General features: G+C 44.1%; 1 protein-coding gene across 1 annotated transcript; it reads left to right on the forward strand.

The window, feature by feature from the left end:
* Positions 1-202: 202 nt before the first annotated feature.
* LOC309802819 (10 kDa heat shock protein, mitochondrial-like) lies at positions 203-511 on the forward strand (the record flags this gene model as incomplete). Its single annotated transcript, XM_082618712.1, has 1 exon — positions 203-511. The coding sequence occupies one exon, from the start codon at positions 203-205 to the stop codon at positions 509-511; it is 309 nt and encodes a 102-aa protein (XP_082474838.1).
* Positions 512-15,080: the final 14,569 nt, after the last annotated feature.

The following is a 15,080-nucleotide window of genomic DNA, read 5'->3' on the forward strand; positions in this document are numbered from 1 at the left end:
TTCTCCAAGCCTGGCACCTGGGCAAATGCTTTAACAGTCTTGTTCCCGAAACCCTCAAGATAACCCCATGAGGACGGTGCATCATTCACATTTCACTGAAGGCTGAGATGAGTCTTGGAAAGCCTGCACAAAATGCAACAAGAGCGTCTCTTCCTTGTGGCGGCCGCTAGAGAGCAGAGTACGAACTGCGGCAACCGGAGTCATGGCAGGACAGGCATTTAGAAAATTTCTTCCCCTCTTTGACCGAGTATTAGCTGAAAGAAGTGCAGCCAAAACTGTAACCAAAGAAGGCATTATGTTTCCAAAACAATCACAAGGAAAAGGATTGCAAGCAACGGTAGTAGCTGTTGGATCGGGCTCTAAAGGAAAGGGTGGAGAGATTCAACCAGCTGGTGTGAAAGTCAGAGATAAAGTTCTTCTCCCAGAATATGGAGGCACCAAAGTAGTTCTAGACGACAAGGATTATTTCTTATTTAGAGATGGTGACATTCTTGGAAAACACGTTGACTAAAATAAGTCACTACTGAAATGGCATCACGTGAAGCTAGCTGCCCATTCCACTGAAGTGCTGAAATCTTTCATCATGTAAATAATTTCCATGTTTCTCTTTTATAATAAACTAATGATATCCAAACTAATGAAAAAAAAAGGCCACAAGATTCAGAGCAGGGACTGTAACCGAGCAGGACCCCATGGGGCCTTTGCTGAATAGACACCCTCCACCCCCATGTCCTCTGCCTGTCTCTTGTCTTCAGAAAAACCTTAGCTTCTTAGGCCTTCCCTGGTTTCCAAAGAGTAAATTTAATCAGAGAAGTGAAAAAAATGCAGAAAGAAAGGAAACAGTTAAGCAAACCAAAATAATAATAGTTTAGCCATTAAACAAAGTCAAAGACCTTTAGTTCCTCCTCAAGAGCTATAGATAATATTCTGAGCCATGTCCTTTGAGCTGTTTTGCAGGTAATGAAACCCCTACCAGGTGGAAGAAGTTAACTGTATGCTGCCCACAAGCATATAGACCCCAGACCAGTTGGAACCAGAAGGTTGATGGTGTTGACTCCCTCGCCACCAACCAATCAGAAGAATGTCCACAAGCTGATCACACACTCCACAACCCCCTCCCTCACCCAGTCTCTAAAAACCTTTCCCTGAAACCCACTGGGGAGTTTAGGTCTTTTTGAGCATTAGCTGCCCGGACTCCTTGCTTGGCTCCTGCAATAAATGCTGCATTTTCCTTCACCACAACCCAGTGTCAGTAGATTGGCTTTACTGCACATAGGCAAGCAGACCCAAGTTTGGATCGGTAACAGAACCATGGCCATGTTTACTGAACCTGAATCTCTGCATTAGTCAGGGCTCTCCAGAGAAACAGAACCAGTAGGGTGTGTGTGTTTATGTCTCTATCTATATGTCTCTATTTTCTCTCTATTTACCTACCTATCTGTAACAGAGGTTGATTTGAAGGAATTGGCTCCCATGATTATGGGGGTTGGCAAGTCCAAAATCTGCGGGGTGGACTGGTAGGCTGGAGACTCAAGGAAGGGATGATGCTGCAGCTTGAAGCAGAAGGCTGTCAGGAGGCAGAATTCCTTCCTCCAAAGCTGACCTAAGTTTGTTCTCTTGAGGCTTCAGCTGATTGGATGAGGCCCACCCACATCATGGAGGGTCATCTGCTTTACTCAGGGTCTACTGATTTATATGTTAATCACATTTTAAAAACACCTTCACAGCAGCATTCAGATGTGTTTGACCAAAGTATGGATACTATGATCTAGCCAGGTTGACACATAAAATTAACCATCGCTGTTTCTGTAATTGTTAGACATAACGTAAAAGAAATTAAGAACAAAAGTAAGCTTCTAGGTTAACTAGGACCCCACATTTTTATAGCACGTCTAGTTTTTATTCTACATTTATATTAGACAGAGGTTTCTTTCCAACATCACTCTTGTGCAAACATGAAAAGAAAATTAAGATTTCCTGGAATTCTTCATCAATCATGCCCCATGTCCTGACACCTCAGGAGCGAGGATGCTGTCAGAGTTGCCTCTGGGATGTTATTCCAAGCTGCAGACACCCCTCTGCAAGCTGAGGGGTGGTGTTTTATTGCTTAGGGTGGGCCGACTGATTTTTTTTTTTATGTATTTCAGCAATAAAAAAGAACGATAAACTCATCTACCTCTAGAGACCTTCCTTCTTTGGGATACATAAAGCACTTGATTCTGGTGGGCAAGGAAGTGTAGACTCACAGTCATGTCTTAAAGAGGCTTACCTGTTCCATTAAGATGAAATCCAAGTGCCACTCTCTGCCCCCCATCCTTCTGTGCACACAGCACCATCTCTCTTCAATGCAGGGTCAAGTGTAATCCCTCTGAAGATGTTTTAACCAGTAAATCAAACTCAGCACATGAAAAACGGTGACACCATAAACTGCCATGACCAGGTGTGCACAAGCCTGGGCCATGACAACCAGCCCTGGACCTGGGCGGGGGCACGACTCCCAGCAATTTTAGAGGTGATGGAATGTGGAGGAAACGTGCATCTTAGAATCCATGAACTATTCCTACAGCTCATTCACTAGAAATACTGAATCTTCAGAAGTGGCCCACCATCCAGTGAACATGAAACAGCCTGAAGAGGGGGCAGCATTGCCATCTGTATTTACCTAATATATTACCTTATTACTAAAACCTCGAAGTTTCTAGCTGACATTTCATTACTTAAATAGATGTCATCTCCTTTATAAACAGGCCAACCACACAGCCCAGTTTTCCTGGAAGAGCAAATTATAAATGGTGCTCCTCTGTAAAGTGTCCAATTTTGGACAATCCCAACCTGCAAGGTCAAACCCCTTTTTTTAAAATTAATATTTATTGGAGTATAGTTGCTTTACAATGTTGTGTTAGTTTCTGCTGTACAGCAAAGTGAATCAGCTACAGTATACATATATCCCCTCTTCTTCGGATTTCCTTCACATTTTGGTCACCACAGAACACCGAGTAGAGTTCCCTGTGCTATACAGTAGATTCTCATTAGTTATCTATTTTATACATAGCAGTGTATATATGTCAATCCCAATCTCCCAATTCATCCCACCCCTCCTCCCCTCTCCCTGTATCCATATGTCCATTCCCTACCTCTATGTCTCTATTTCTGCTTTTCAAACAAAGAACACTCTTTGACATAAATTGCAGCAAAATCTTTTTTGATCCACCTCCTAGAGTAATGAAAACAGAAACAAGAATTAACAAATGGGACCTAATTAAACTTAAAAGCTTTTGCACAGCAAAGGAAACCATAAACAAAACAAAAAGACAATTCTCAGAATGGGATAAAATATTTGTAAACGAAGCAATCTCCAAAATATACAAACAGCTCATGCAGCTCAATATAAAAAAAAAACAAACAACCTTATCAAAAAATGGGCAGAAGACCTAAATAGACATTTCCACAAAGAAGACATACAGATGGTCAAGAAGCACATGAAAAGATGCTCAACATCACTAATTATTAGAGAAATGCAAATCAAAAGTACAATGAGGTATCACCTCACACCAGTCAGAATGCCCATCATCAAAAAATCTACAAACAGTAAATGCTGGAGAGGGTGTGGAGAAAAGGGAACCCTCCCACACTGTTGGCGGGAGTATAAAGTGGTACAGCCACTATGGAGAACAGTATGGAGGTTCCTTAAAAAACTAAAAATAGAACTACTATAAGATCCAGCAATCCTAACTCCTAGGCATATACCCAGAGAAAACCATAATTTGAAAAGATATATGCACCCCAATGTTTGCTGCAGCACTATTTACAATAGCCAGGACATGGAATCAACCTAAATGTCCATCAACAGAGGAATGGATAAAGAAGATGTCGTACATACATACAATGGAATATTACTCAGCCATAAAATAGAACAAAATAATGCCATCTGCAGCAACACAGATGGACCTAGAGATTGTCATACTGCGTGAAGTAAGTCAGACAGAGAAAGACAAATATATGATATTGCTTATATGTGAAAACTAAAAAATGATACAAAATGAACTTATTTACAAAACAGAAGTAGAGTCACAAATGTAGAAAACAAACTTACGGTTACCAGGGGATAACGGGGGGATGAATAAGTTGGGATTGACATATACACACTACTATATATAAAATAGATAACTAATAAGAACCTACTGTATAGCACAGGAACTCTACTCAATACTCTGTAATGGCCTATACGGGAAAAGAATCTAATAAAGAGTGGATATATGTATGTATATGTATAACTGATTCACTTTGCTGTACACATGAAACTGGCACAACACTGCAAATCAACTATACTCTAATAAAAATTTTAAAAAATGTTTAAATTGATTTGAAATAAAACAGACAAACAAACAAAAACAGAGATATGCTCCTATTACCGTTGTTCTAAGGAAAAATCCGTGTGTGTTTCGAGTCTCTAGTGCTGGACTATTTCTGCACGTCACATCTGTTATTGGACATTTTATTAGTCTGCTAAGGCTACCATCACAAAATATTGGGGGACTTAAACAACAGACATTTATTTACTCATGGTTCTGGAGGCTGGAAGTGAAAGATCAAGGTGTTGGAGGTTTGGTGTCTCCTGAGGCCACTCTCCTCGGCTCCCCCATGGTCACCTTCTCCCTGTGTCCTCCCGAGGTCTTCCTCTGTGCAGACACATCCCTGGTTTCTCTCCCTCTTCTTATAAGGATCAGGTCCCCACCCTCATGACCTCCTTTATCCTTAATTGCCTCCTTAAAGGCCCCGTCTCCAAATACAGTCTCACTGGGATTGGGGCTTCAATACATGAAGTTTATGTGGGGCCACAATTCAGTCCATAGCAAATGTGACCTTCCGGGAAACTCTTGAGACAGAGGAGGTCGTTGATCTAAAGGTGGTTTCCATGAGCTGCCTGGTGTCATGGGTACAGTTCATTCTTTCATTCAACAAGCATTTACTGAGCTGCCTGATGCCTGATGTGTTTGCTGCCCCAGGTGCCCGGGCTATGGCAGCGGACAATCAGAGTAGGTTCCCATGCTCCTGGGTGGCATGTGGGCAGTGGGGGAAAATACACCTAAAATAAACCAGGCAGCTTCTGGTGCTGGTCAGGCAGGCAGAGGAGAGAGGTCAAGGGTACCGGGCCTGAGATGTGATTTTTCTCCTGCTCACTGCATCAATCAAGAGGAAGGACCAAACCTCCCAGGGGATGGCCAGGAGTAAACCTGCTATAGCCCTGTAAGTGCCCAAAGTGGGCAGCGAGACACTGCATCCCAGCAAGATGACCAGTTACTCTCAGCTCAGAAAACAGAAGTGTCACCCTGTGTGTTCTGGCTCGCCCACGCACAGGGCCGCTGGGAGACCGCGGGAATGCTACACACAGAGGCAAGACCTGCACTTAGGGAACCCGTGGCTTTGACGGCGGGTAGAGAGAAGCCTGCTCCTCATCTGGAGGGAGCCACACTCTCACCTCTGTGACAAGGCCCAAGGGAAAGAGCAGTCGGGTCCCTAGAGGTGCATCGAGTCGGGAATGCTAGGTGCACAGAGGGGCGGGAGGAGATAAGGTGGCTGCTGAGGCCCTCAAGGAGGAGACAGGACTGAGGGCTATGTGGCCAGGAGGCAGCCACATAACCAGCTGGAGAAAGCTTTCTGAGCAGAGCTAAAATCAAGTGCAAAAATCTTAAGGCAGGAGTGAGTCTGGGGTGGTTCCTGGACCAGAGAGAAGGCCGGAGTGGCCAGAGGGGACCCAGCCAAGACAAGGGGCACAGAAGGGCAGAGGGCTGGGCTGCATGGGCCTGCAGGTCACGGGGTGGAGGGTGGGGGTGGGCTTTGTTCTGAGCGTGATGGGAAGACACCAAGCAGAGGAGAAACACCACCTGATCTGTGTCCCTGAAAGACCTCCGTAGCCATGGGGCAACAAGGGGATGTGTGCAGAGCTGGAGTAGCCACGAAACCAGGGGTCAGTCCACTGAGACAGGAAAGGTGGTGTGTCTGGGCCAGTGCCAGGTTCATGCGGTGAGAGGGTCAGAGCTCATCGAGGGGAAGTGTGATGATGACGACCAAGCTGATTCAGCTGCCACCTGCTGGGTGATGATCCACGGCCCATGTCGGGGATTTGCACAAACTGTCTCTTTTTATCCAGACAGTAGTCCCAGAGCTATGTTTTTCTTCTCAATTTGCAGATGAGAAAACACTATCAGAGAATGGTTCAAGACGGCGGAGTAGAAGGACATGCTCTCACTCCCTCTTGTGAGAGCACCAGAATCACAACTAACTGCTGAACAATCATCGACAGGAAGACACTGGAACTCACCAAAAAAAGATACCCCACATCCAAAGACAAAGGAGAAGCCACAATGAGATGGTAGGAGGGCTGGACTCACAATAAAATCAAATCCCATAACTGCTGCATGGGTGACTCACAAACTGGAGAACACTTATACCACAGAAGTCCACCTACTGGAGTGAAGGTTCTGAGCCCCACATTGGGCTTCCCAACCTGGGGGTCCGGCAATGAGAGGAGGAACTCTAGAGAATCAGATTTTGAAGGCTAGCGGGATTTGACTGGAGGACTTCAACAGGACTGGGTGAAACAGAGACTCCACTCTTGGAGGGCACACACAAAGTAGTGTGCACATCGGGACCCAGGGGAAGGAGCAGTTACCCCATAGGAGACTGAACCAGACCTATCTGCTAGTGTTGGAGGGTCTCCTGCAGAAGTTGTGGGGTGGCTGTGTCTCACTGTGAGGACAAGGACACTGGCAGCAGAAGTTCTGGGAAGTACTCCTTGGAGTGAGCTCTCCCAGAGTCTGCCATTAGCCCCACCAAAGAGCCTGGGTAGGCTCCAGCGTTGGGTCGCCTCAGGCCAAACAACCAACAGGGAGGGAACCCAGCCCCACCCACCAGCAAACAAGCGGATTAAAGTTTTACTGAACTCTGCCCACCAGAGCAACACCCAGCTCTTCCCTCCCATCAGGAAACTTGCACAAGCCTCTCAGAGAGCCTCATCCACCAGAGGGCAGACAGAAGAAGCAAGAACTACAAACCTGCAGCCTGTGGAACAAAAACCACATTCACAGAAAGACAAACAAGATGAAAAGGCAGAGGGCTATGTACCAGATAAAGGAACAAGATAAAACCCCAGAAAAACAACTAAATGAAGTAGAGATAGGCAACCTTCCAGAAAAAGAATTCAGAATAATGATAGTGAAGATGATCTTAGACCTCGGAAAAAGAATGGAGGCAAAGATTGAAAAGATGCAAAAAATGTTTAAAAAAGACCTAGAAGAATTAAAGAACAAACAAACAGAGATGAACAATACAATAACTGAAATGAAAAATACACTAGAAGGAATCAATAGCAGAATAACTGAGGCAGAAGAACAGATAAGTGACCTCGAACACAGAATGGTGGAATTCACTGCTGCAGAACAGAATAAAGAAAAAAGAATGCAAAGAAATGAAGACAGCCGAAGAGACCTCTGGGACAACATTAAATGCAACATTTGCATTACAGGGGTCCCAGAAGGAGAAGAGAGAAGAGGAAGGACCTAGGAAAATATTTGAAGAGATTACAGTCAAAAACTTCCCTAACATGGGCAGGGAAATAGCCACCCAAGTCCAGAAAGCACAGAGAGTCCCATACAGGATAAACGCAAGGAGAAACAGGCTGAGACACATAGTAATCAAGTTGGCAAAAATTAAAGACACAGAAAAATTATTGAAAGCAGCAAGGGAAGAACGACAAATAACATACAAGGGAACTCCCATAAGATTAACAGCTGATTTCTCAGCAGAAACTCTACAAGCCAGAAGGGAGTGGCATGACATATTTAAAGTGATGAAAGGGAAGAACCTACAACCAAGATTACTCTACCTGGCAAGGATCTCATTCAGATTCGATGGAGAAATCAAAAGCTGTACAGACAAGCAAAAGCTAAGAGAATTCAGCACCACCAAACCAGCTCTACAACAAATGCTAAAGGAACTTCTCCAAGTGGGAAACACAAGAGAAAAGGACCTACAAAAACAAACACAAAACAATCAAGAAAATGGTCATAGGAACATACATATCAAAAATTACCTTAAACGTGAATGGATTACATGCTCCAACCAAAAGACACAGGCTCACTGAATGGATACAAAAACAAGACCCATATATATGCTGTCTACAAGAGACCCACTTCAGACCTAGGAACACATACAGACTGAAAGTGAGGGGATGGGAAAAAGATATTCCATGCAAATGGAAATCAAAAGAAAGCTGGAGTAGCCATACTCATATCAGATAAAATAGTCTTTAAAATAAAGAATGTTACAAGAGACAAGGAAGGACACTACATAATGATCAAGGGATCAATCCAAGAAGATATAACAATTATAAATATATATGCACCCAACATAGGAGCAACTCAATACATAAGGCAACTGCTGACAGCTGTAAAAGAGGACATCAACAGTAACACAATAATAGTGGGGGATGTTAACACCTCACTTACACCAATGGACAGATCATCCAAAATGAAAATAAATAAGGAAACACAAGCTTTAAATGACACAGTAGATCAGGTAGACTTAATTGATATTTATAGGACATTCCATCCAAAAAGAGCAGATTACACTTTCTTCTCAAGTGTGCACGGAACATTCTCCAGGATAGATCACATCTTGGGTCAGAAATCAAGCCTCAGTAAATTTAAGAAGACAGAAATCATATCAAGCATCTTTCCTGACCACAATGCTATGAGATTAGAAATGAATTACAGGGAAAAAATGTAAAAAACACAAACACATGGAAGCTAAACAATACGTTATTAAATAACCAAGAGATCACTGAAGGAATCAAAGAGGAAATCAAAAAATACCTAGAGACAAATGACAATGAAAACACGATGATCCAAAACCTGTGAGATGTATCACAATCAGTTCTAAAAGGGAAGTTTAGAGCAATACAAGCCTACCTCAAGAAACAAGAAAAGTCTCAAATAAACAATCTAACCTAACACCTAAGGAACCAGAGAAAGAAGAACAAAGAAAACCCAAAGTTAGCAGAAGGAAAGAAATCATAAAGATCAGAGCAGAAAAAAATGAAGTAGAAACAAAGAAAACAATAGCAAAGATCAATAAACCTAAAAGCTGGTTCTTTGAGAAGATAAACACAATTGAAAAACCTTTAGCCAGTCTCATCAAGAAGAAGAGGGAAAGGACTGAAATCAATAAAATTAGAAATGAAAAAGGAGAAGTTACAACAGACACTGCAGAAATACAAAGCATCCTAAGAGACTACTACAAACCACTCTATGCCAATAAAATGAACAAGCTGCAAGAAATGGACAAATTCTTAGAAAGGTATAACCTTCCAAGACTGAACCAGGAAGAAATAGAAAATGAACAACCTGGAAGAAATGGACAAATTCTTAGAAAGGTTTAACCTTCCAAGACTGAACCAGGAAGAAATAGAAAACATGAACAGATCAAGCACAAGTAATGAAATTGAAACTGTGATTTAAAATCTTCCAACAAACAAAAGTCGAGGACCAGATGGCTTCACAGGTGAATTCTATCAAACATTTAGAGAAGAGCTAACACCCATCCTTCTCAAACTCTTCCAAAAAATTTCAGGGGAAGGAACACTCCCAAACTCACTCTATGAGGCCATCATCACCCTGATACTAAAACCAGACAAAGATACTACAAAAAAAATTACAGACCAATATCACTCATGAATATAGATGTGAAAATCCTCAACAAAATACTAGCAGCCTCCAACAACACATTAAAAGGATCATATGCCATGATCAAGTGGGATTTATCCCAGGGATGCATGGATTCTTCAATATATGCAAATCAATCAATGTGATACACCATATTAACAAATTGAAGAATAAAAACGATATGATCATCTCAATAGATGCAGAAAAAGCTTTTGACAAAATTCAACACACATTATGATAATAACTCTCCAGAAAGTGGGCATAGAGGGAACCTACCTCAACATAATAAAGGTCATATACAACAAACCCACAGCAAACATCATTCTCAATGGTGAAAAACTGAAAGCATTTCCTCTAAGACAGGAACAAGACAAGGATGTCCACTATCACCACTATTATTCAACATAGTTTTGGAAATCCTAGCCACAGCAGTCAGAGAAGAAAAAGAAATAAAAGGAATACAAATTGGAAAAGAAGAAGTAAAACTGTCACTCTATGCAGATTACATGATATTATACATAGAGAATCCTAAAGATGCCACCAGAAAACTACTAGAGCTAATCAATGAATTTGGTAAAGTAGCAGGATACAAAATTAATGTACAGAAATCTCTCGCATTCCTATACACTAATGATGAAAAATCTGAAAGAGAAATTAAGGAAACACTCTTATTTGCCATCGCAACAAAAAGAATAAAATACCTAGGAATAAACCTACGTAGGGAGACAAAAGACCTGTAAGCAGAAAACTATAAGACACTGATGAATGAAATTAAAGATGATATAAACAGACAGAGAGATATACCATGTTCTTGGATTGGAAAAATCAATATTCTGAAAATGACTAAACTACCCAAAGGAATCTCCAGATTCAATGCAATCCTTTTCAAATTACCAATGGCATTTTTTACAGAGCTAGAACAAAAAATATTAAAATTTGTATGGAGACACAAAAGACCCCAAACAGCCAAAGGAGTCTTGACGGAAAAAGACGGAGTTGGAGGAATCAGACTCCCTGACTTCAGACTATACTACAAAGCTACAGTAATCAAGACAATATGATACTGGCACAAAAACAGAAATATAGATCAATGGAACAGTATAGAAAGCCCAGAGAGAAACCCATGCACCTATGGTCAACTAATCTATGACAAAGGAGGCAAGGATATAAAATTGAGAAAAGACAGTCTCTTCAATAAGTGATGCTGGGAAAACTGGACAGCTACATGTAAAAGAATGAAGTTAGAACACTTCCTAACACCATACACAAAAATAAACTCAAAATGGATTCGAGACCTAAATGTAAGACTGGACACTATAAAACTCTTAGAGAAAAACACAGGAAGAACCCTCTTTGACATAAATCACAGCAAGATCTTTTTTGATCCACCTCCTGGAGTAATGGAAATAGAAACAAATATAAACAAATGGGACCTAATGAAACTTAAACGCTTTTGCACAGCAAAGGAAACTATGAACAAGATGAAAAGACAACCCTCAGAATGGGAGAAAATATTTGCCAACGAATCAATGGACAAAGGATTAATTTCCTAAATATATAAACAGCTCATGCAGCTCCATATTAAAAAAACAAACAAAAAACAAACAACCCAATCCAAAAATGGGCAGAAGACCTAAATAGACATTTCTCCAAAGAAGACATACAGATGGCCAAGAAGCACATGAAAAGCTGCTCCACATCACTCATTATTAGAGAAAGGCAAATCAAAACTACAATGAGAGATCATCTCACACCAGTCAGAATGTCCATCATCAAAAAATCTACAAAGAATAAATGCTGGAGAGGGTGTGGAGAAAAGGGAACCCTCTTGAACTGTTGGTGGGAATGTAAATCGATACAGCCACTATGGAGAACAGTATGGAGGTTCCTTAAAAATCTAAAAATAGAATTACCATATGACCCAGCAATCGCACTACTGTGCATATACTCAGAGAAAACCATAATTCAAAAAGACACAAGCACCCCAATGTTCATTGCAGCACCATTTACAATAGCCAGGTCATGGAAGCAACCTAAATGTCCATCGACAGACGAATGGATAAAGAAGATGTGACACATGTATACAATGAAATATTACTCAGCCACAAAAAGGAATGAAACTGGGTCATTTGTAGAGACGTGGATGGATCTAGAGACTGTCATACAGAGTGAAGTAATTCAGAAAGAGAAAAACTAATATCATATATTAACGCATATATGTGGAACCTAGAAAAATGGTACAGATGAACTGGTTTGCAGGGCAGAAATTGAGACACTGATGCAGAGAACAAACGTATGGACACCAAGGGGGGAAAGTGGCGGGGTGAGGGGGGTGGTGGTGATGTGATGAATTGGGAGATTGGGATTGACATATATACACTAATATGTATAAAATGGATAACTAATAAGAACCTGCTGTTTAAAAAAATAAATTTAAAAAAATTTTTTAAACACTATCAGAGACAGAAGCGAGATGCTCCTTCACCCGGCTCCTGAGCAGTGGGCTTGGGGCCAGGGGCCAGGCCCTGCTGCTCACATCTAGTTTCTCCCAACGCCTTCGTGCTCTTCTTCTTGGGATGTGGGGCCTCCCTTTGGCCAGTGGGGTTACAGGCTGAGAAGGCCAGAGGCCTGAAGACATGGTGTCCTTACCTGCAACCCAAGCTTTCCTTCAGGCCAACCTGGCCCCCATGTTACAGTCTAATCCTAGAAACAACACTTCAGATGCAGAAGCCAGGAGGCTGTTTATCACATCAGAAGCTGCGGGAGCAAGTAGGCCGGCAGAAATCTGGCCCTGATAGTAGGAGTATGTGTCCCTTTTGTGGCTGGATGCCTCTTAATGACACAAGGGACGCAGAGTGCTCTGAGAGCTCACCTTGAACACTCACACGGCAGCCCCCATGAGTGTGGGTACCAGACCCCAGGGGCCTGGCCTCTAGGTGGTGCCGAGTGTTGGGGGGAGGGGTCTTCTGCTGCTCCATGGGTTTGCACTCACGTGACATCTGACACTTGACAACACACTGTATGCTCTTCTTCACATGAGACTCACAACACCCAGAGGCAGATGAGTTTAGTCCTCATTTTAAAGATTAAAGAAAACTGAGACTGAGACTCATTAAGTAATTTGCCCAAGGGAAAACAGACAGGAAGTGGTAGAAAGATGACTCAAATCCAGGTCTGACTGATCCATTGTCCTCCCTGCTTCCCACAGAACTTCCATCCATCAATTCACTCATCCATCCACCCGTCCATCATTTACCCATTTGTCCTACTACATATCTACAGTGTGCTTGGGGGGTGATGGGCTTGGGCAATTCAGCCACATGGATGCCTCCCCCCAGGAGCTCACTGGGAGACATGGCATGTCCATGTGTTCAGAGGACTCAGATCTAGAGACACACCAGCCAAGGTCTCGGGAGCCTTCTGGAAGGACTGGGAGCACTAAGTGGTGGGGACAGATGTGGAAGGGGGAGGGGGAAGAGACAGACCCTGACTCCATCTCTGCACCAAGCAGCCCTTCCCATCAGGACAACAGCCTGGGGCCAGGCCCACCCTAAACCTGCCAAAGCCAGGCAGCCTTACAACCACAGCAAGAGGACCCTTCTCAAAACACAAAGGGAATCTTGCTCTTTGTAGGCACTCATAAAACCATCAACGTTTCCCATCAGCTTGGCTCCTACCCCTGAACACCTAGCCCTGCCCTGTGCAGCCCAGCACCACCTACACCCTCCACTGTAGCCTTAGGGCCTTGGCACAGACTGCTCCTGCTGTCAGCATGTTCTTTTCTCCCCCTCTTCACCTCTTTAGCACCTACTCATCCTTTAGACTTGAAAATAACAGTCACTTACTCAAAGGCTTCCATGATGGCCATGTCTGTCCCATCCTGCTGCTCCCATGGTCACTGACACATTTGGGCACCAGCTGCCCTCAGCAAGATACTTGCATATTTTGTTCTTCAGTGTCCCACACCCCTGTAGGGCTTCCACAGAGGCTAGATGGAAGGACGGCTGGATAGACTGGCAGACAGGTGTTCCCTGAAGAAGCTCCACCTTTGGTCAGCTGGGCCTTGGTGTCTGAGTGCAGGTGGGGAAGGGAAGGGTTGGACATGCCCAGGGCACAAACACTTGGGGTCTGGAGATAACCAGGGCCCATGTCTAGTTCAGCACACTGTCTGTTGAGACAAAAAGCCCTGGGGCCCCACACCACTGTACCTGAGGCTCAGTCAGACAAGGGCACTTTGACATGGCTGAGAGGCCAGGGCCTGTGCCCAGGGTCTTGGTGGTCCAGGAACTCACTGTCCCCAACCCTGCCCCATGCTGGGGGCAGATTAGGGGTGCTGGGCCTTATGCTCACTGTCTTCCCTGAGGTTGGGAGTCCCCAGGACTCTGTGGGGCCATCATATCACAGTGTGTCTAGGGTCACAGTGATGGAACCAGTAGGGACAGAGCAGCTAGCTGACCCCACAGCCCCCATGGCTGGAGAAAGCTTTATGAGCAGAGTGAAAATCAAGTGCAAAAGTCTTAAGGCAGGAGTGAGTCTGGGGTGGTTCCTGGACCAGAGAGAAGGCCGGAGTGGCCGGAGGGGACCCAGCCAAGAGAAGAGGCCCAGAGGGGCACCTGGGTAGGAGCAGAGAGCCAGGCTGGTGGCAACCACCCCTGGTGGCAGCCCAGGCTCTCCACGGGCCTCCCTGAGGTCCCCCATTCTAGCTGCACAGAGCCAGGTCCAGGCCTGAGTCCTGCTTCCCTACCCACAGGGGTCCCCAGGCCACAGAAGCCTCCTGCTGTCGGAAGTTCAAGCTCCTCCTGTCCTTTAGAGAGAGAAGCTGGGAAGGGAATGCTACACCTGGTTCGCAGCCCAGAAAAACCAGGACTGGGTTTTTTGTTTTTTGTTTTTTTTTCATTCACTCTAAGATCCCTGATAAGTGTCTGGCTGAGCACTTTGCTGAGTCCTGCTGTCAGGAACCATGGGCATCCACAGATGGCTCCACCCTCGCTGCGGTCATCCACAGATGGCTCCACCCTCGCTGCGGTCACCCGCAGCCCCCGCCCACATGCACAGGCATCCTCGGGCCCCCTCCACTGGTGCTGGAAGCACACTCTCAGGCCTCTGAATGCTGAGCCAGAGATGAACCAGGAAACAACCACCACTGAAAGAAAATGCGCACCCACAGAGCCGAATGTATGGCATTATCCAGCAGCCCCATTATTGAAAAGAATGGAATCAGGTTTCCACAAATGGTTCTGGAAAGCAGATATGGCCAGAAACCCCACACTGCAATTAGCCCTCCCAGTGAACAATGGCTGGAGCCTTTCCCACTTGGAGCACAAGCAGGATGGAGCTGCGGCAGGGCTGCCAGGTGGA

This window comes from Mesoplodon mirus (genome assembly GCF_964341445.2).
Source record: "Mesoplodon mirus genome assembly, chromosome: 4".
Classification (NCBI taxonomy): domain Eukaryota; kingdom Metazoa; phylum Chordata; class Mammalia; order Artiodactyla; family Ziphiidae; genus Mesoplodon; species Mesoplodon mirus.